A 20,651-nucleotide genomic window follows, 5' to 3' on the forward strand; every position below is an offset into this window, starting at 1 on the left:
CTCTTCTTATGTTCTTATGACATTTTAAAAAGGGCAGGATTTTAATCTACAATTATCCACATTGTCTATTATTTTCACTAATCTGTTTATTTCAAATGCAATTGAATCAATGCATTGATTTCAACTGGAAAAGAGCACAAACAAACGGTACCTCATTTAACTTAAAACAGTCTGTTTTGCAACTCTGTGTCAAACGTAGGAGGGGAATCTGCATATTGTAAAGCTGAATGAGCAAAATTCTTTTTGTAATTTTAAATACAGGATACTGTTCTTATATCTTTGGCCACAAAGATATAACTTGTACTGTATGTGCATAATGGCATCTTTTTAATGTGTTTCAGACAAGCTTTATATGGGACCAGGGCAACTTTACCATGATTTGCAGAATCTCTTGCATGACTTGAATGTGGTTGGCCAAATCAGTCAACTTATAGGCAGTCTTAAAGGAAACTACCAGGTAACATGTAAAACTAATAAAACTTGAATTGCTTCTCAGCTATGTTTCCAGGTCTAAAGCTTCCTGATGGCTAAAATAGTCTTTAATGTGAGAATGTGCCCAAGCGACCACATACAATCTGTTCATACCCTAATTGGTTTGTTGTTAAATGTTTAACTTTAGAATTGTAAGTAGATTATAGAGGCCTTGCTGATCTTGTTTTACTCTGCTGCTCTTATGTGTGAGTTACAGTGCAATAAGAACAGCGTCTTCTCAGTAGCTGCCAATTTGTTATGGAAGCCCATAGCATGGCATGTGAAGAAAATACTATCATATAATTACACCGTGTGCTGGTGGTAATAGTGTTTTAATGCAGAATGCTGTCTAGGCTCCATTTACGTACTACTTATTACTATTTAAATGATTTTTTTTGTTTTGATGGTTACTATAGTTTGCACATGTGTGTGTGTGTTCCTTTTAGGTACAAACTACCCATGATGGCAGCAGGCATATGGCATCCAATGCAAGTTGGTCCTAATCCCATCTAAAGTAGAGATTTCTGTTTAACATGCCAAAGGGGGTCATGGGTGGAGGGATGTTGAACTCTTCCCACTTCCTGCCTGCCTCTCTGAAGCCTCTACCCTGCCTTCCGCCCCCAGCGGGGCTTGTTTTCAGTATCTGAGCCTAGGTGGGAGAAAAAGGACTGTAGGGAACGGACTTGGGGGTAAGAGCAGCAAGATGCACTTTCCCACTCACATGCTCCTTTGGCACTTTAAATCACCCCCTTACCCCATTCCTCCAGGTGCAGTTGAGGCAGAACTGTGAGGACATGGGTCAACTACCATCATATGTAGTTTAGGCTTTGGTCCATTAGTACACTTTTATTATCAGAACAGGTGCATTTTTAGAATGCTCACTGAAACCATGTTGAGGAGGTATTTCTGAATTATTCCAACAACTGAATTACATTTTGAATAGTATTTACATAGGTAAGGTTTTTGGAGGGCCTGCCTCATTACCTATTTTACTGCCCTATATTTTCCCAAATTCATTCCAAGTATTTAGATCCATTTTTTGAGATAAAGTTCATCTGGTCCTATTCAGAGATAATACATTTTTTGTTTATATGCCATAATAAGCCAATCCTCCTGGCACTCGCCAACTTTGCCCTTGTAGCCCAAAAGTATAGAATAATTTTTTGGACTTGCAGAATGTTTCAAAGTTTGTAACATATTTATTTATTTATCTATTTTTTTTGTATGCTTGCTGTCTGTCACCACTGGTTGAAACAATAAAAGCTTTATCACCATCATCATATAAAAGATCTCTTTCAAGATTTAGATACACATAGTCAAGACTGTATCATCTTGATGCCATAGTCCTAAATGGTTGCAACGCTATTACTGAATTAAACTGAAACATTCTCCTGGTCTAGTTGTGTACAGAAAATGGCTTAGGTTTGACTTATATGTTGTTAGGTAAAGATACATTTGATGTATCTGTTAGGTAAAGAGACACACAGCTTCCAGTGTTTGTGTATAAGCATGATTTGGAGGCCTGCTCTTGAATTACAAGACACTGAGTTTCCCATGTTCAAAAGTAAATGGTACCATTCTAATCCAACTTTCAGTCTAATCTACAGTCCAGTTTTTCAGAGTACTTGGATTACATGTGCTGTACAGTATGATCCTAAATATGTCCCACTGAGTTTAATGGGATTTACTCCATAGTAGGTGGACTTAACCAGACCCCCAACATGTCTCTTTTTATAAAAGCTCCTTCGGGAGTGGGAAGTTGAGACAAGAAAAGCTGTGCAAGGAGGGGGCGCTTAACCTGTTCCTCAATCCAAATTGCCTTCTTCAAGCTGCTTTTTCTTTAACAGCATTTGTGCATAATATGTACCTAGCGCATGTGTCTTACTGCTGTCAGTGAAGCTAAACAACCTTAAATAATACTGTTATATTTTAAATGGATTGTCACTTAGGTTACCAGTATCTTTCATACTATTGTGGGGGTGGGGACTGGAAATATAGACTAAAAATGAATTTGTAACTGCTTCAGCATCTTTTGGTCTTTTCCTCTCTTCTGACAGAATTTAAATCTATCAGTGGCACATGATTGGACTTCAGGTTTACAAAAACTTATTTTGAAAAAAGAAGATGAAATAAGAGCTGCAGACCGCTGTAGAATTCAGCTTCAGCTTCCAGGGAAGCAAGACAAGTTAGTAGACCATGTCATTTAAGGGCAGTGTTGTAGTGGAGCAAACCAGCTTAATACTCCAACGATGGGTGGTTGAGCCTTCACCAAAAGGTGCACTGTGGGAGGATAGGGGCATTCTCTCACTCTCTCTTTCCTTCTGCAAGCAGCTGCAGAGTTAGGAGCGGGTGCGGGGGGAGGAGCAAGACAGAAAAAAGTGCAGCTTTTGGGCTGGGTGTAGAGGAGTCATGTTTGTCCTGGGGCAAACGGAGCAGAGCCATGCGCTGAAAAACAGGCCTGGTCCCACAGCCACAGGGGCAATGGTCTCTTCACCCCTCCTCCACCTGTCAGACTTGATAGGTCTTTATCTAGTATTAAATAAATATTGCTTTCCAGTTGTGGATGTCATCTCAGTACTAAGAACACAGGCTATTGCATGGGGTTTCCAGTCATTTATTTTGTGCTGCACGTGTAAGCTAGAAAACCTTGTTTTCTTCCCACCAAAGGAATGTGTTGGATCACTTATTTTCTTTTATTTCTAACAGATCGGGACGGCCTACTTTCTTTACAGCAGTGTTCAATACGTTTACCCCTTCCATCAAACAATCTTGGATCAAAAATTTACAAATGGCTAAGCTTGCCCTAGGTAAGATTTCCTTTTTTAGTATGTTTAGAACCACTATATTACATTGAAGGAGCATTGGCTGCTGGTTAATTTTCAAGTTGAAATATTTAAAATAGTGACCCAGGACTCTTCTACTGACCATTCCCCAATATTTACCCTTCCTTCTCCCCATTTATCTTGCCTATCTGGGCATTTGGGACTACCTGTGTGTTGGTATGGGAAAAATGGCTTTTTTAAAAAAAGCATATAATTTTGATTACTACCTTGTCCTAAGGAATGGGGATTCGTGTTAGAAAATGGTTTGCATATGGGAATAACTTATTAAATAGAAACACATTGCTTTTCCCCTCCTTGCCATTACAGCTGAGGAGAACCTGCTGGGTTGGTTCTGTATAGATGATGATGGCAATCAGATAAAAAAAGAGAAGCATCCTCTTCTTGTTAAGCATATGCCTGTGATGATGGCCAAACAACAGGAATTTAAGGTGAATAACATTAACTTTGTTCGGGAGATAATATATTGACTGAAGGAGGCATGGGCAAAAGCTTTATGCTTTTGCAGGTATATCCCACCATACTTCTCACTGGGCATCTCTATACCAACCTAAAATCCTGCATTTAAAATGGGGCTTTCTGCTTCCGTTTTAAATGCAGGATCACAATGACTCCCTTTTTCACGTGCTTCCTTCTCCCCCTCCCCTTCCCCCTCCTTCTCCCCATATCTGAGTCTTCCATTATCTTTCATTGATCTCGCTCCTCTTCTTGCCGCTTTTCCTCTTTTCATGGAGGAAACTGAAGCGGAACACAACCGGGTAATTTGATAGCTCATTATCTGCAATCTATTTAAAAACAAAACAAAAGGCATTTAGTGCAGGAGACACCTTGAATGATCACGGCATCATATAAAGAGCCCTCAAACTTCTGTGAAGGAGCAATCTCAATCAGAGGATAAAAGCTCAGTGTGAAGGAGCCTACTGAGGACCAAGCTGTGTATTATGTTGAAAGCATAGCACAGCTAAGTCTTCATTCTTACTTTAATTGCAGGTATGCAAGAGGGGTATCAATTGTTACTGGAACCACAGCATATAGGGATGGAAGATTTATTGCTTTCCTCCCCAGATGCGATTGAGATGAAAAAAATCCCTCCTCCTCACTAGCGTGGCTATGAGTTTCCAAAAAACTTTCCATTGGTGCCAGTCTTGTAGCTGCATAGGGTGAGGGAGGATTTTTTTTTATCTCTACCACAGCTGGGGAGGAGGGATTAAACCCTGTGGTCCCAATACCCATCACACACACCCTGGCTCTGTAATTAATTGAAAAAACCCAAAGACATAAGTGCACACTATGCATTCAGAGTAACATATATTTTGGCCCTGAGACGAAGTGAAAATAGTTCTGTTGAACTGAGTGACAAAATTCTCATTGGTCTGGCTCAGTATAAGGCTCCTTCCTATGTTCCTACCATTATGCTGAACTGTGCTGTACTGAGCTTAGCAACTGACATGATACTTGTTCAAACACTTTCAGTGGATAGAGCAATAGTTGAGAAGAAAGAAAAGAGAGTGGGAAGGATAGAGGCTGAGAGACTGTGATAGTCCAGGAAAAGCTTTCTGCTAGGAAACTTTCTGCATGAGGCTTTTATTGTGTGCTTGTGATTGCTTTCTCATGGTACTTTGCAGGTCCTTTACATGACATTGTCTTCCTCCAATGCCTCTCCCATGCTTTGTAACCATTTTAGTGTTGTTGTTGTTTCTAACAAGGAAAGTCTGGTATTTCTGTGAAAGGTGGCATGAAGCCCTGGTGTATTTGTGCAATTCCCCTATACCACAGCACCACCTAGTGGTTGTGCAATGGAACATATAGAAAGGCAGAGAAAGAAAACCCCAGGAAAAAAACACGTGTGAAGGAGCTGATCTTAATCCCTCAAAGAATCCGGAAGCAGAAGTCTCAGTAAAGGTGCTGGATAAAAGCCTCATGTAGAAATGCCCTATCTTTAGCTAGGGTAGAGATTAATTGTGTAACATCCCAGGTAGAGTCAGTGCAGTTTTAATTCCATGATATAGCAATATTAGGAAGGTTTTGCTTCTGGGCTTTCTGAGAATATTTGGTTTTTTCCCCCCTGAAATGAAGTTTTTCCGAATCTAGGTTGTTGCTGTTGTTTTTTTTTAACATCTTTCTTTTTAACTTCCTGTAAGATCTGAAAGCATGCAACTAGCTCATGCTTAGGTCAAGTAAAATAGTAATAATTACAACTACTTGGTTAATGTTGTGTTGTAACCACCAAATTCCAGACTTAGATTTTGACAAAGCTTAACAGAAAACCAGATTCGTGCTAACAAATTTTATTTTTTGTGTTAAGGTTGAATGTGCTGCTTATAATCCTGAACCATACTCATGCGAAGAAACTGATCCAGATTCTCTTTCTACAGAGCATGGTTTTCTGTGGGTAAGAATTTACATTCTTTAAAGGCCAAATGATCGGGGCTAGAAAGAATAGAATATCATTCTATTAGCGATGCCAGATTTTGTAACTAGAGAAGTTAATCATAACTAGACTTAGGCGAAACTAGATGGGATGCTGGGAGTTCATGATAAAATCTTCTTCTCTTTTGAAAATGTTTTTTAGTTTAAAGCCCCACAGAGTGGAGGGATTAATTCACAGAAGTGGCATGCAGGTTGGGGTGTTTTAATTCCCTTTCCCATGGCATTTTGCTAATGTAACACTCTCCCCTACACCAACCCCAGCTTCTTTTTGCCCTGTAGGGCAGATCATCCTATACATTTGACTCTGAGAACAGCTTTGGGGAGGGGGATTAGACTGGGGAAATGAGGTGGGACAGGAAAGATTTAAGCACCCAATCCAACTTGGATGCCCAACATACACAAGTGCATGCACACATACACACCACAGCTGCTTTACACGTCAAAAAAGGAAACCATGGGAAATTAGTGATCTCTCAACATTTAGTGTACTTTTCTCCTTGATGTTCATGTTAAAGAAAACAGGATTTTGTTGTTGGGGTTCCTGGCTCTTCCTGTAGCAGTGGGTCCCGCAGCCTTGAGCTTAGGCACATCCATCCCTCTGCCTCATACCCATCACCATAAATTCTTGCAAGTCTTCATTTGTTCTCAAAATTTCATCCTCTAAAGCACATTCAAATACTTCAGGAGTTTGGTGACAGAAAGGAACAGGGGGACAGGGGTCAGGAGCAACCTGACAAATGGGAAGTGGACTTGGACACATGCCTTGATCATTCATCATCTGTTTGCATGCCTCTCTAGAAGATTCTTAAGGCACATGAATACTTCTACCAAAGCCTGCTCATCCTTGCTGTCATTCACTTCCAGTGACTCTCATAGTGAACATAATCCTTAGTACATTTATGTTCAAATGCGGAGACGTAATAAATAAAGGCTCTAAGGATCACTCAGTATATGTTTATATCCCAGGGCATAATTTGAAGGCACATGAGGCAGCCACCACACTGAAGTTAAGCAGGTCTGGGTCTGGTCAGTGCTTGGAGGGGGGACTACCTGGGAACCACATGTAGCCACCTTGAGTTCCATGATGGAAGAAAGGTGGGATATAAATGTAACAAATAAATAACAAATAAAATATTTGTAGTACATTTTGCAATCAGTGCCCTTAGAGGAATATAGTGATCTTCTTTCAGAACAGGGGTGCAGAACCTCTTTCTGTCCATGGGCTGAATTTTGGAGAAGCTCTTGGGGGCCACTTTCCAGTGGTGGGTGGGGCCAAAGGCAAAAGGGGGCAGGGCCACCCCCACCCCCAAATACCAGCATATTGGAGCTTAAAGCTCTTACTGACAGTAACTAAGCCTTAGGAGGGGCATTTCAGCCTTTCAGAGTGGAGAAAAAAATTGCACAAAAGCCAGGAAACCACCAAAAGACTGGTGATTGGGGAACGGGGTTGGAGACTTCTGGGGAACCATAGGTGGCTGGATTGGGACCCCTGGAGGGTAGGATTTGGCCCAAGGGCCTGTGGCTCTGCACCCCTGTTTTAGAATAATGACACTCACAGCCTGCCTGTTAGGAGTAGCGTGCATTTTTCTTTGTCAGTATTTTCATTCAGTATAATAGGTGTGCAGTCTCATTATTTTCGTATAACCTTCAGTTGCCAGGAAAGCTTCATTTAACTGCTGCAACCTTGATGAAGCCTTGTTTAATTAGTTTTGCCATGCATGCATTATTGTTCAGAGAGACCTTGCTTACAAAAGAACATTAATCGTTTCTGTCTCCTTCAGATTGGCAGTTGTACTAATCAAATGGGCCAAATTGCCATTGTATCATTTCAAAACGCCAGTCCAAAAGTTATTGAATGCTTCAATGTGGAATCACGAATTCTCTGCATGGTCTACATTCAAGGAGAGGTGAAACATAAAGAATCAAATGTGCCTCCACAGCCTGAAGATATGCCTACAAAAGCTTCCTGTGGGCCTACCATTTGCCTGGGCATGGAAGAAGGAAGGTGGTTTTCATATTTGTCTCTTGCTTCCTTGGATTGCATATTAATTATTTTACTTTACAACAGAAGTTTGTGTGTGTGTGAGTGTGTGTGAGTGTGTGTGTGTGTGTGTGTGAGAGAGAGAGAGAGAGCATGAGAGAATGAGAGGAGATTCATCTAAATTTGAGGAGCTCTTGCATTGGGCCATACATTTCCTGTGGTAGACCGATCAGTGACTAAACCTAAATCTCCTTATTTTAAAAATATTTTATTTTGAACTTTCTCTTTGTGTCCCTGTACACAGTACTGTCCCAAGTATTGCAATAAATGGAGAAACTTGCTCATTCTGCTTGGGCATTGGAATCTACTCAGGAAACAACCACAGAACTGTATTTTTGGTTCAATATTGACAATTATTCTGCTTAATATTCAGCTGAGGCTGTGCTTCCCCAGAATTAATAGCACATAAGCTAGCTAATGTTGAGATCTTTAACACCTAAAACCTTGCATCAGCCTTTCCCCTCAACTCCTCATACAATGGTTGCAGCTGCTTTGGAGGCAGGAAAAGGGAGAGATCATTTATTAAAAAGCCTAATCTATATGAGATAGGGATTTAGGTTTTAAAGGATACTGCATAATAAGAAAGTTATGGCTTTCCAAGTTCAAAGATTTAATTTACTAGTTCAAATAAACTATTATTCATGCCAGATATACAGTCAGAGATATATAAACTCATTATTGCAGTATTTAGTTTTTCATGACAATGAATGTAAATAGTGTCCGTATCACACACTTATTACCTTTTCTCATTCATGCTGGCATGATCCAAAGACAGTTAATGAAAATGTACATAGTTACTTTTTCCCCCCTGCCAGGCTGCCACTACTGCATCTGCAAAGAGCCGTCCAGCAGAGCTGTTTCGAGTGGTCGGGGGTCTAGCCCACAAGAGGAGAATTTAGACCTCTCGACAGCCTGCTGTGAACAATTTGCTCAGCACTTTGCAGACAAAATCGCTCGGATCTGTTCTGATTTGGATGCTATAGTTGATACAGACCCAGTGGATGTAACTTTGGCCCCTGCTTTTCCAGTGTTGTTGGACACTTTTCAATTTGGACAGCCTGAGAATGTGGACAGGATCCTGGAAGAGTTGAGAGCCACACACGTGTTCTAGATCCTTGCCCTTCCTGGCTGATAAAAGCAGCCAGAGTTGGACTGGCCGAGTGAGTAAGGGGAGTGATTAATGCCCCGCTTAGTCAAGGCAGAGTTCCAGCCTGCCTGAAGGAGGTGGCGGTGAGACCTCTGTTTAAAAAGCCCTCCCTGAACCCCACCATATTGGATAATTATCAGCCAGTCTCCAATATTCCATTTCTGGTCCAGATATTGGAGCACATGGTGGCATCCCAACTCCGGGGATTCCTGGATGAGGCAGATTATCTAGACCCATTTCAGTCTGGCTTCAGACCCGGTTATAGGACAGAAACCGCTTTGGTCACTTGGCGGATACCTACCCCAGGAACTAAACAGGGGAGTGTGTCCCTACTGGTTCTGCTGGACCTCTCAGTGGCTTTCGATACCATTGACCATGGTATCCTTCTGGGCCGCCTTGCTGGAATGGGACTTGGAGTCACTGTTTTACAGTGGCTCCATTCCTTCTTGGAGGGGCGGACCCAGAAGGTGGTGCTGGGGGACTCCTGTTCGACTCCCTGGCCATTGGCCTGTGGAGTTCCTCAGGGTTCTGTTTTGTCCCCTGTGCTATTTAACATAAACATGAAACCACTGGGAGAGGTTGTCTGGAGTTTTGGGGTTCGGTGTCACCAGTATGCTGATGACACCCAACTCTACTTTTCCTTTCCATCTAATTTCAAGGAAGCTGTTCCGGTGCTAAACTGGTGTCTGTCAGCAGTAATGGACTGGATGAGGGCAAACAACTTGAAGCTTAATCCAGACAAGACAGAGGTGCTCCTGGTCAGTCGAAAGGTAGATCAGGGAATTGGGATTCAGCTTGTGTTGGATGGGGTTGCACTCCCCCTGAAGACACAGGTTCGCAGCTTGTGTGTACTTCTGGATTCAGCCCTGAGCCCGGATGCCCAGGTTTCACCGGTGGCTAGGAGTGCATTTGCACAGTTAAAGCTAGTGCGCCAGCTGTGTCCATTCCTGGAGATGTCTGACTTGGCCAAAGTGACACATGCCTTAGTTACATCCCATTTGGATTACTGTAACATGCTCTATGTGGGGCTGCCTTTGAAGAGTGTTCGGAAACTGTAGCTGGTCCAAAGAGCAGCTGCCAGACTGTTGACTGGGGCTGGCTACAGGGAGCATATAACTCCCCTGTTAAAACAGCTTCACTGGCTTCCAGTCTGTTTCCGGGCACAATTCAAAGTGACCACAATTCAGGACCTATACGGCTCGGGTCCAGGTTATCTGAAAGACTGTATTCTCCCCTATGAGCCTGCTTGTGCCCTGAGTTCTTCAGGGGAGGTGCTTCTTGCCGTCCCATCATAGGCTCGCCTGGTAGGACTGCGGGAGAGAGCCTTCTCGGTGGCTGCCCTAAGGCTCTGGAACTCCCTTCCCAGGGAGGCAAGAGTGGCATCATCCTTGGTATGTTTTCGCAGGCAGGCAAAAACTTTTTTGTCCCGGCAGGCCTTTGGGGATAGTCTGGACCTGTGAGAATATGGTTTGATACTATTGTTTATATTGTTGTTGCTTTTTTTAAATTTTTAAATTTTATACAGTTTTAATATTTTTGATGATTTAATTATATTTTAACTTTTGCATATTGTTATTTACATGTTTTAACTGTATAGGTTTTTAATGTTGTAAAGCCGCCTTGAGTCCCAGTATTGGGGGAAAGGGGGGATATAAATATCACCATCATCATCATCATGACCCTAAACATGTGTACTGGCATAATTGTTGTGTCCTTGAACTGTTGCTGCAGTACTAAAATGTATTTGCAGGTGAAAGGTGGGGGGAAATAAAGAGATGAGACACATGTATATGGTATAAAACTCAGGCCCCATTTATTGAAATCTGAAGAGTGGGAAGACCTGGGTGGGCAACTCATCTATGCCAGCCACTAAGCAGGCAATATATCAGGTGAAACATTCTGTGCCTGCTGAGTGGCATCTGTAAGATCGCCACCCCTCAGGACTACCCCGTTTGGGGAAGGGAGGCCTTCCCCTGTCAACCCCTCCGGGGCCGCAAAACACCAAGTGGATGAAGTGAGTTGGCCTCACAGGTAATCCGTACTCTCCCACCGGGGCTTCAAAACCCTGAGCGGGAAGCCTCAGGCATCACCTGTCACCGAAACAGTGCCTCACAATGCTCACCATCCCTGTCCCCACTGGCGGTGCTCATCCATACCTGCCTAATGAAATTTGACCAAATTGACCTAACAGTCAAATTGTGACCAGATTTACCTATACAACACTCCTGCACCACTTGCAGTGTGAAGTAGGCAAAAAGGCACATAGCCCCGGCCAATCAGACTGAGAGCCAAAAATTCCTACTTGGCCCCTAAAAAGACAACCAGCAGAACCCACACTGCATACAGGGAGGGAGGGAGCTGCACTTCAAAGAGGCTGAAGGGAGGGGCCCCACAGGCTACAACACCTTGTAAGCCCCTCCTCCAGCTGGAGGCCCCATAGCGAACACCAATGGTGTTTGTTCTCACTCCTTCCTCCCCTCCACCTGCAGCAACCTCCCCAGGGCCAGGCAAGCCAGACGTGGGGTAAGGCATTTGTGCTTCTGTTGCTGTTAAAATCACATATTCTACAGAAACTGGGTTAGTAGACTTACCTGGGCTTTAATGGGCCTTGGATTAAGTTATGAGCTGGTGTTTCTGGATTAGGGGTAGACAAATCATTTTAGGGTGCAATTCTACACGTCTTTAGACAGGCAAAGGTCCTAAAACTCCCTGCGTTTCTCAGCCAGCATGAGCATGGCTAGATAGGGAAGGTGGGGAGTTGCAGGAATTTTTTTTCATGTCCATACATGCATAGGATTGCATCCTTAGTCTCTCATTCTTGTAACATCTAATACAAACAACACTTGGCCTGACATGATGACATTTAGCCTCACCGCCCACCCAAGGGAAGTCATACAGTGTAGTGCTGCTATGTCACATAGCGTGCTTGTATTCGAGGTTGTATGACTGAGAAGTGCCACGGAGAGGCAGCAATTCAGTGTTTCTTCTAATGTTTAGTTTGGTTCCTTAATGTAATGCTGAAATGCGTTTTCCTTTCATTTCTCTGAGATACCATGCCACTTTAAAAATGAATATAAATGTGTATTAAAGGGTTTTTACTTCTTCTGTTACTTTTAAATAGCATCTCTGTTTACAAAAGTAGTCAAGGCTCAAAGAAAGTCCGACTCCAACACTTCTTCACTCCTGACAAGTCGACTGTTATGAGCCTGGCATACAAGACCCACCACTTGTTTGCTGGCCTTGTCAATGGGAACATTGCCATCTACACCAAGTTGGAAGGTACAGAAATTATATGCTGTATTCTGAAGAATTGCTTTTTGGAGCGTTTTGGCAAAAGCAGACTTCGTTGCTCTATTTTTCCTTTTCCTAAGTTCTTACCCACGTTGTCAGTAAAAAAAAGGACTTATTTAAAAGGACCCTTTAGATTTCTGTCACTGACAACTGTTGATCATTGGGAGTGGTCATTAGGGGATTTGGTGCAAGGTGTCATCAGTATGCTGATGACACCCAGTTTTCTTTCTCTGTAATGTCTGAATCAGAGTAGGCTGTGGAAGCCTTGGACCAGTGTCTGGATGCAGTGGTGGGCTGGACGAGGGCCAATAAACTGAATCGGAATCAGAGGCTCTGTGGATGAGTGGTTCCCTTATCTGGGAACTGGGCCAGTCACCTGTTCTGGACAGGGTTAAACACGCCCTGCAGGAGCAGGTGTGTAGTCTGGGGGTGCTCCTTGATCCAATGCTTTCACTGGAATCACAGGTGTCTTAGATGCCTAGGACTGCCTTTAGCCAGCTTCAGCTGGTACGATTGCTATGGCCATTCCTGGACAGGGATAACTTTACCATTGTGGTCCATGCTTTGGTAACCTCAAAACTGGATTACTGCAATGTGCAAGCCTCGGACCAGTGTCTGGATGCAGTGGTGGGCTGGACGAGGGCTAATCTGCCCTTAATGTGAGGCTGCCCTTAAGGTTGGTCCAGAAGCTGCAGTTGGTGCAGAATGCCACAGCCAGGTTGGTCATGGGAGTGGCTTATTGCCAGCATACTACACCTATGCTGAGAGAACTCTACTGGTTGCCTATGTGCTACCAAGCTAGGTTTAAGGTTTTGGTTCTTGTTTACAAAGCCCTAACCAATTTAGTATCAGGATATCTAAGAGATCGCCTGACCCCCTTTCTGCCTATTTGTTTGCTGTGCTCATCAGGAGATACCCTCCTGGTGGAGCCCAGGATTTTGAAGGGTTGGTCCCTGATGGCTCAGGATACGGCCATTAATATCATAGCACCCACTCTCTGGAACTCCCTGCCACTACAAATGAGACAGGCACCAACCCTCCTGGGTTTTTAGTGCCTAGTGAAAACGTATTTGTTCCAACAAGCTTTCCCAGGATGCTGATCTTGTCTTCAGTAAACAGTAAAAATATACAGTATTTTATTATGGATTTATATTGTATTGTTTTGTATGCTGCTCAGAAATTTATTTTAATAGGAATAAATAGGAGACTCTTATTTTAACTTGACTCTGTTTCACCATATGCATGTACAGTTGGAATGCTGCAATTGGCAGCAGGTTCCTGGGCTGTGCACACATGCATGAGTTGCCAAATGAGACTGTGTACACATATCAGGTTGATGCATTTTTTCCAACATGGAAGTGTTATCAATAAATTCAGTACAGATAATGCATCTTGTGTGAAGTAACACTTGGTCTTCCCATGAGATGGGGCAGACATATCTATTCTTAGTTGTAATTTATCATGGCTTCCAAGTATTTAGATACTACTGCTTGTTTTTTCTACTGTAGCCTTGGTGGCATTAACTAAAACGTACTGTGAATTTGAGTTTTTTAGCCACTAGTTTGCCCTGCTGCACCTGTTGATGCACTCAACCTGAATTAAGAGATATGATGTGTGCATATCCCTGTGAAGAAATGAAATTTCCTGGCTGCTTCTCTTTCTTTAATTTTTAATAGATTCAGATCAAAATAATGACTATAATTTCATCCGTGGGTAGATGTCTCAGAAACGGCTCAATAAGTCCTCTTAAGTCCCCATTACAATAAATGCAGGTTGTAGTTTGATATTGTGGCATATCTCAGCATTTCTGCACTATTACAAGAGGCATTAAAAAAAATGAATGACTTACATGTCTGCCTTGCGTGTTTTTGGAGTAGAGTTCATAGGGGGGACGTGCACACCTCCCGCTTCACAAAAAGATGTGCAAATTGTTCCAGATGCATGTGCACAGGATATATGCTATAGTTACAAAAGGCTGCAGCTCAGTGGTACAACACATGCATCATGCTTTGCATGCGTAAGGTCCCAGGTTCAACCGCAGCTATCTCCAGGTAGGGCTGGAAAAATTCCTGCCTGAAATCTTAGAGAGCTGGCCTGGCTCGGTGTAAGGCAGCTTCCTATGTTCTCAGTTTCCCCTTTATATCAGCAGCATGCAGAGCATGTGTGCAGCTTGCTAATACTGCTACTTCATTTTAGGGATGTACGGAAGTCACTTACCTTTTCGCAGCTTGGCTTCGCGGTGAGGGGGAGGCGCTTCGCTTCTCCCCCTGAAGTTCAGGCGAGGGGGGGGAGGCGTCCCGCCTCGCCCGGCCGAAATTCAGGCCGGGGAGAAGCGCCCCGTCTCCCCGGCCGCGAAACAAAAAGTAAAAAAAAAAAAAAGACCCCGTGATAGGCTACGTGATGATTTACGTAGCCTATCATGGCTAGATTTCCAAAGTCAGCCGTGATAGGCTACGTAAATCGCCACGTAGCCTATCACGGGTGACTTTGGGGGAAAAAAAAAAGCGCGTACACAAATTTGCGTTCCTTATTTTGGCACGTCTAGTCTACGTAAAGATTTATGTAGACTACGGCGAAAATAAGGGCAATGCAAATAGCGTGCCCTTATTTTTGCCGTAGTCTACGTAAATCTTTACATAGACTACCGGGACCAAATAAGGAACGCAAATGGAGGTGCCCGTAGGCTGCCGCCATTTGCGTACGCGCTTTTTTTTTTTCAAAGTCACCCGTGATAGGCTACGTAACGATTTACGTAGCCTATCACGGCTGACTTTGGAAATCTAGCCGTGATAGGCTACGTTAATCGTTACGTAGCCTATCACGGGGTTTTGTGTTTTTTTTTACACTTTGTAATGGCGGCGGCGGCGGCCAGTTGGAAGACCGGCTGCCGCCCCCGCCCCGACGAAAGGCCAATGAACCGCTAAGGTAAGTCCCATCCCGGGGGGGTGGCGGGGGGGTGGCGGAGAACTTCACCGCCGATTTCGGGGGGCCGAATGCGTTGGCGCTCGGCCCCCCGAAGATTCGGGGAGAAATTCTCCGCCATCCCTACTCTAGAGACTTTCAGTGCCACATATCTGAAGGATGTAGGGTACGGGGAATGTAATGACTTACATATCGTAATGCGCTTCTAAGTATTAAAGCTCAGTTAGTGAGATATAAGATCTTTTTTCATTCTCTTATTTTAATTGAATTTTTATTATAAACATACAAAAGATAAATAACAAAGCAGACATGAAAAACATATATCAATATATTAATCAAACTTTTCTGTTTAATATTGATCAACCTTCACTTCATATGTACCATAAAGGAGAGAATCCTATAATTCTTAACCAGTATGATATTTATAGAAACAGTGAAAAAACTTTTACCTATCCATATCCATTTTGAATTTCTGATTCGGATAAACAATTAACAAGATCTGAAATCTCTCAGAATTGTCTTTCTATTGCCTTCATTCAGCCATGCCAATTCAGTAAGTGGTCACCTTGGCACAATGCCAAACCTTATTAAACCACTCTTTTTCAGTGGGTACAACTAGGTGAATGTCATTTTGGGATGACTAACATTTTGGCTGCTGTTAAAAGATTTTCTTTTATATTCAAAGGGTTGGAACACACATCCTCTTTAAGATAATCTAGCAGAATATTTAACGGTTTCAGTTGTATGGAATATCCAATCACATTACTTATATATGTTTAAAAACATTTTCAAAAATTCTCGAATTTGATCACAGTTCTGCCATATATGTATCAAATCTGCTCCTGACATTCCGCATTTCTGACAAACATAATTAACATTATGGTACATTTTTGCTGTACAATGTGGAGTCAAAACCCAACACCATAGTATCTTTTTATATTGGCACACAGTAATAAGACTGGTCCATTACAGAAAATTTCATCATTAATATTCATCTCAAGCATTTCCTCTCATTTTGTCATGAAATTATTTCCCTTGTTATCTTCATGTTGTATCAGCCTTTGAGATATTTGTGTCCTTTTGCATTCTCTACAGATGTATATCTCAAAAAAAGGCTCACAGTGCTGTGAACATGTGTTTGAGTTTTTCCTTTAATGTATCTGTGGCTGCAGCATATCAGCAAATTCAGTGTTGTTATATGCCACAGTCACTGGTTGGCTTCTCTATGGTTACCACCTTGTTCTCCTTCTTGGGGAATAAAGCCACCTATAGTCAGCTGCCTGAGAGAGGCTTTCTTTTCCAGTAGCAGGAAGAGGCAAAAGCTACAGTAGCAAGGGGGTAGACAAGTGAGCACACCAGGAAAGTAGCTGGTGGCAGAGTGCTTTCTTTCCGTGCTTTCTTGTTTGTCCTCACTGCTGCCACCACTTCCTCTTTGAGCATTTCTACACCAGGCTGAAATCCTGCCACTTTACTGGGGCTTTCTGCTTCTGTTTTAAATGCAGGACCACGATGGGCCGCCTTTACACGTGCTTCCCTTCCCCCCCTTTCCCCCCTTATCTGCGTTGCTCTATATGTTTCATTATACAGCCACTGCATGGTGCTGCGGTCTAGCACCTCTTATTGTGGGGTTTCGTCTTTTCAGGAGGGAACTCAACATGCTGTAATTTGACAGCGCACTATCTCTGATCTTTTAAAAAATGGGAGAAAAAGTCATTAGCACGGGAAACGCCTTGGAGGTTGACGACATCATGTAAAGGCCCCACAAACTTCCATGAGTACCAGTCTCAATAGTAGGATAAAAGCCCCGTGTGGAGAAGCCCTTTGTCTTGCTGCTGGAAAGAAAGTTCCCCAGAGCCAAACACCAGAGATGAAAGCAGTGCAGCCTCCCCTTGGTCTCTGGCAGTTGGCAGCAGTGTACTTCCTTCCCCAACAGGAGGAGGAGGAAGTGGGAGCGACACAACAGCTGACCAATGGCTGTAGCATATACTGTAGTTTGATTTACTGATATGCCACAGTTATATGTACATTAAAAAGAGAACTCAAAAAACATTTGTTGTGTGTCTGTCTGACTGAGCTTGCATGCCTTTCACTTCCATTTGCGGCAATTGCAGCTCTTTTCTGTGTCTGCTAAAATACATGTCCAATCATTTTGGGTTATTGTTTTTGTTTTTCAACATAAGAATGTATTTTTGTTCCCAGTTTGTAATCTCTGTAAGGATCAAGTTGCTTTTCCAATCATCCCAGAAGGGGCAGTTTTACAAAGTGCTCCACTATTTGCCAGATACATAAAACAAAGCTGAAAAATACTGGACCAGAGAATTTGACCTAACAATAATTGGCATAAGCTATTGGCAGAGAAACAAAAGTGCACCACTTAGTTCTACAACTTGAACTATTCTTCATCCACTTTACCTACAGTTCATGGTGTTGCAAATTTTTGCATAAATATAAACAGAGTTGAAAATGAAATACAGCTACTTCTATGGGTATACAGTAGTGCTGTGCCAAAAATTTCAGTTCTTCCATTTTAGGCATTTCGGGGGTGGGGGGAACACAAAAACTGGTGAAAGGATTTTGGAGAATTTTCTCCTTGGGGAGGGAGACAGGGTTTCCACATACCTTTTTAAGCGTAGGCAATTCTTGAGGGGTCTTCTTTCTATTTTTTTTTAAACACCCCCTGCACTTGCAGGAGCCCAGACCTCTTCTCCAGCCCAGCAGTTCTTTCTGAACTCCCAGGAGACCATGTGACCTCACCCTCTCCAATAGGCATTCAGGAAGAACTCCCAGCTAGAGAAGGGTCCTGGGATCCTGCAATGGCAGGGGGTGTTTAAAAAAAAATAGAAAGAAGACCCTTCAAGAATTGCCTACACTTGAAAAAAAAAAAAAGGTATGTGTAAACTGTGTCCCCCTCCCCAAGGAGAAAATTTTCCAAAATTCTCCCCCTCCCCGCAAAAGAGGCAGAAAAACAACAACGCCTCTTTCACAGGGAGAGAAAAAGTTCCCAAAAATAGAGGGCAGGATTTGGAAAGTACTATTATATTGTGGTGGATCATATTATTTCTTGAAACTCTATGAGAGTCCATGCAGTTGTGTTGTATGATTAGCTATTCACACACTGCAAGGAGAAATAAACTACCCAGGCTTTAACTCTCCACCCAGCTAACTGATAACAAGAACAGGCAATAAGTCTGTCCCAGGCTAGCTGTTTTCACTTCAGAAAGTGGCCTGTTTCTGTCCACCACACTTGAAGACTTAAGTCCAAAGGTAACAGCATGTATAATTGATCCTGGAGTATTGATCCTATGGTCCTTACTTTGAAGATGTCTCCAGTGCATCAGTTCACTTTGCACTAACTCAGGGACAATTTCTGCCCTCTGTGGAAGAATTCAATGAGCTGGATCCAAACGTGGTCACATTTGGAGTAGACTCATTGAAACGAATAAGACTTGAATTTCAGTGGGTCTACTGTAAGTCTGGATCCAAACCTATATGTGGAAGATTTTGAAAGTCAAACATTTTAATTCAATGAAATAGTAGATACCTGATTTTTATATATCACAAATACTTAGCTTCTTTTTCAGATCAGGGTTTTTGTAGGCTACTTCTACTGAAGGGGGTCATGATCCAAAGAAATGTATATGAGAAGTGTGAAAACAGCACACATAGTCAGAGTTTTCTCTGATATTTTCATCACAGCAGCTATGATGATTCAAGAGGCAAGGCACTGAATAGTCCCCCCTCCAGCCTTCCCATGTGCCCTCCCCCGGCACCTGAAATTCAGGGCCCCCCTTTTTTTTTAATTCAAACAAAGTGGTGTCCAGAGCTGCTACAGAGCACCAAAGCTGTCAACATTGAATTGAAACAAACTAATTTGTTTGCACCCCTTCATGGATCACTGCCTTGTTGTGCTGAAGGGGCTTGCATAACTCAGTGACACCATAAGCTATGCCGCACAGGGCCACCCAAGACGGACAGGTCATGGCAGAGAGTTCTGACAAAATGTGGTCCACTGGAAAAGGAAATGGCAACCCACTCCAGTATTCTTGCCAAGAAAACCCCATGGAACGTATCACAAGGCTAAAAGATATGATGCCAGAAGATGAGCCCCTCAGGTCGGAAGGTGTCCAATATGCTACTGGGGAAGAGCAGAGGGTATTTCCAAGTAGCGCCAGAAAGAGTGAAGCGGCTGGGCCAAAGCTGAAAGGACACTCAGCTGTGGATGTGTCTGGTGGCGAAAAGAAAATCCGATGCTGTAAAGAACAATATTGTTTAGAAACCTGGAATGTCAGATCAATGAATCAAGGTAAGCTGGAGGTGGTTAAGCATGAGATGGCAAGACTGAACATTGACATCTTGGGAATCAGCGAACTAAAATGGACAAGCATGGGCGAATTTAATTCAGGTGACCATTATATCTACTACAGTGGGCAAGAATCCCTTAGAAGAAATGAAGTAGCATTCATAGTCAATAAAAGGGTGGGAAAAGCAGTACTGGGGTACAATCTCAAAAACGATAGAATGATCTCAATACGAATCCAAGGCAAACTATTCAACATCACAATAATTCAAGTCTATGCCCCCACCACTGAGGCTGAAGAAGCTGAGGTTGATCGGTCCTATGAAGACCTACAACACCTTCTAGAACTAACACCAAAAAAAGATGTCCTTTTCATCATAGGGGATTGGAATGCCAAAGTAGGAAGTCAAGAAATCACCGGGATAACAGGTAAGCATGGCCTTGGTGTACAAAATGAAGCAGGACAAAGGCTAATAGAGTTTTGCCAAGAGAACACACTGATCAAACACTCTTTTCCAACAGCACAAGAGGCGACTCTACACATGGACATCACCAGATGGTCAATATCGAAATCAGATTGATTATGGACTTTGCAGCCAAAGATGGAGAAGCTCTATACAGTCAGTAAAAACAAGACCTGGAGCTGACTGTGGCTCAGATCATGAGCTGCTTCTTGAAAAATTACGGCTTAAATTGAAGAATGTAGGGAAAACCACTAAACCATTCAGGTATGACCTAAATCATATATCTTATGAATATACAGTGGAGGTGAGGAATAGATTTCAGGGATTAGACCTGATAGACAGAGTGCCTGAGGAACTATGGACGGAGGTCCGTAACATTGTTCAGGGGGCAGCAAATCAATCCATCCCAAAGAAAAAGAAATGCAAGAAAGCCAAGTGGCTGTCTGATGAGGCTTTACAAGTAGCTGAGGAAAGAAGGGAAGCGTAAAGCAAAGCAAGGGAGAAAGCGGAAGATATACCCAACTGAATGCAGAGTTCCAGAGAATAGCAAGGAGAGACAAGAAGGCCTTCTTAAATGAACAATGCAAAGAAATGGAGGAAAACAATAGAATAGGAAAGACTAGAGATCTTTTCAAGAAAATCGGAGATCTCAAAGGAACATTTTGTGCAAAGACGGGCATGATAAAGGACAAAGAAGGCAGGGACCTAACAGAAGCAGATGAGATTAAGAAGAGGTGGAAAGAATACA

General features: G+C 42.8%; 1 protein-coding gene across 1 annotated transcript in view; it reads left to right on the forward strand.

Annotated features, from left to right (window-relative positions):
* ARHGEF10 (Rho guanine nucleotide exchange factor 10) overlaps positions 1-20,651 on the forward strand; it is a 150,320-nt gene that overhangs the window by 90,224 nt on the left and 39,445 nt on the right. The window contains exons 19-25 of the mRNA XM_084826771.1: positions 342-457; positions 2,529-2,656; positions 3,178-3,278; positions 3,621-3,742; positions 5,617-5,703; positions 7,523-7,746; positions 12,051-12,208. Coding sequence (XP_084682897.1) covers positions 342-457; positions 2,529-2,656; positions 3,178-3,278; positions 3,621-3,742; positions 5,617-5,703; positions 7,523-7,746; positions 12,051-12,208 — 936 coding nt within the window. The remainder of the gene's footprint in view (positions 1-341; positions 458-2,528; positions 2,657-3,177; positions 3,279-3,620; positions 3,743-5,616; positions 5,704-7,522; positions 7,747-12,050; positions 12,209-20,651) is intronic.

The sequence above is a fragment of the Heloderma suspectum genome, chromosome 1 (genome assembly GCF_057233095.1).
Source record: "Heloderma suspectum isolate Gila_16-S chromosome 1, 16-S_ref, whole genome shotgun sequence".
Taxonomy (NCBI): Eukaryota; Metazoa; Chordata; class Lepidosauria; order Squamata; family Helodermatidae; genus Heloderma; species Heloderma suspectum.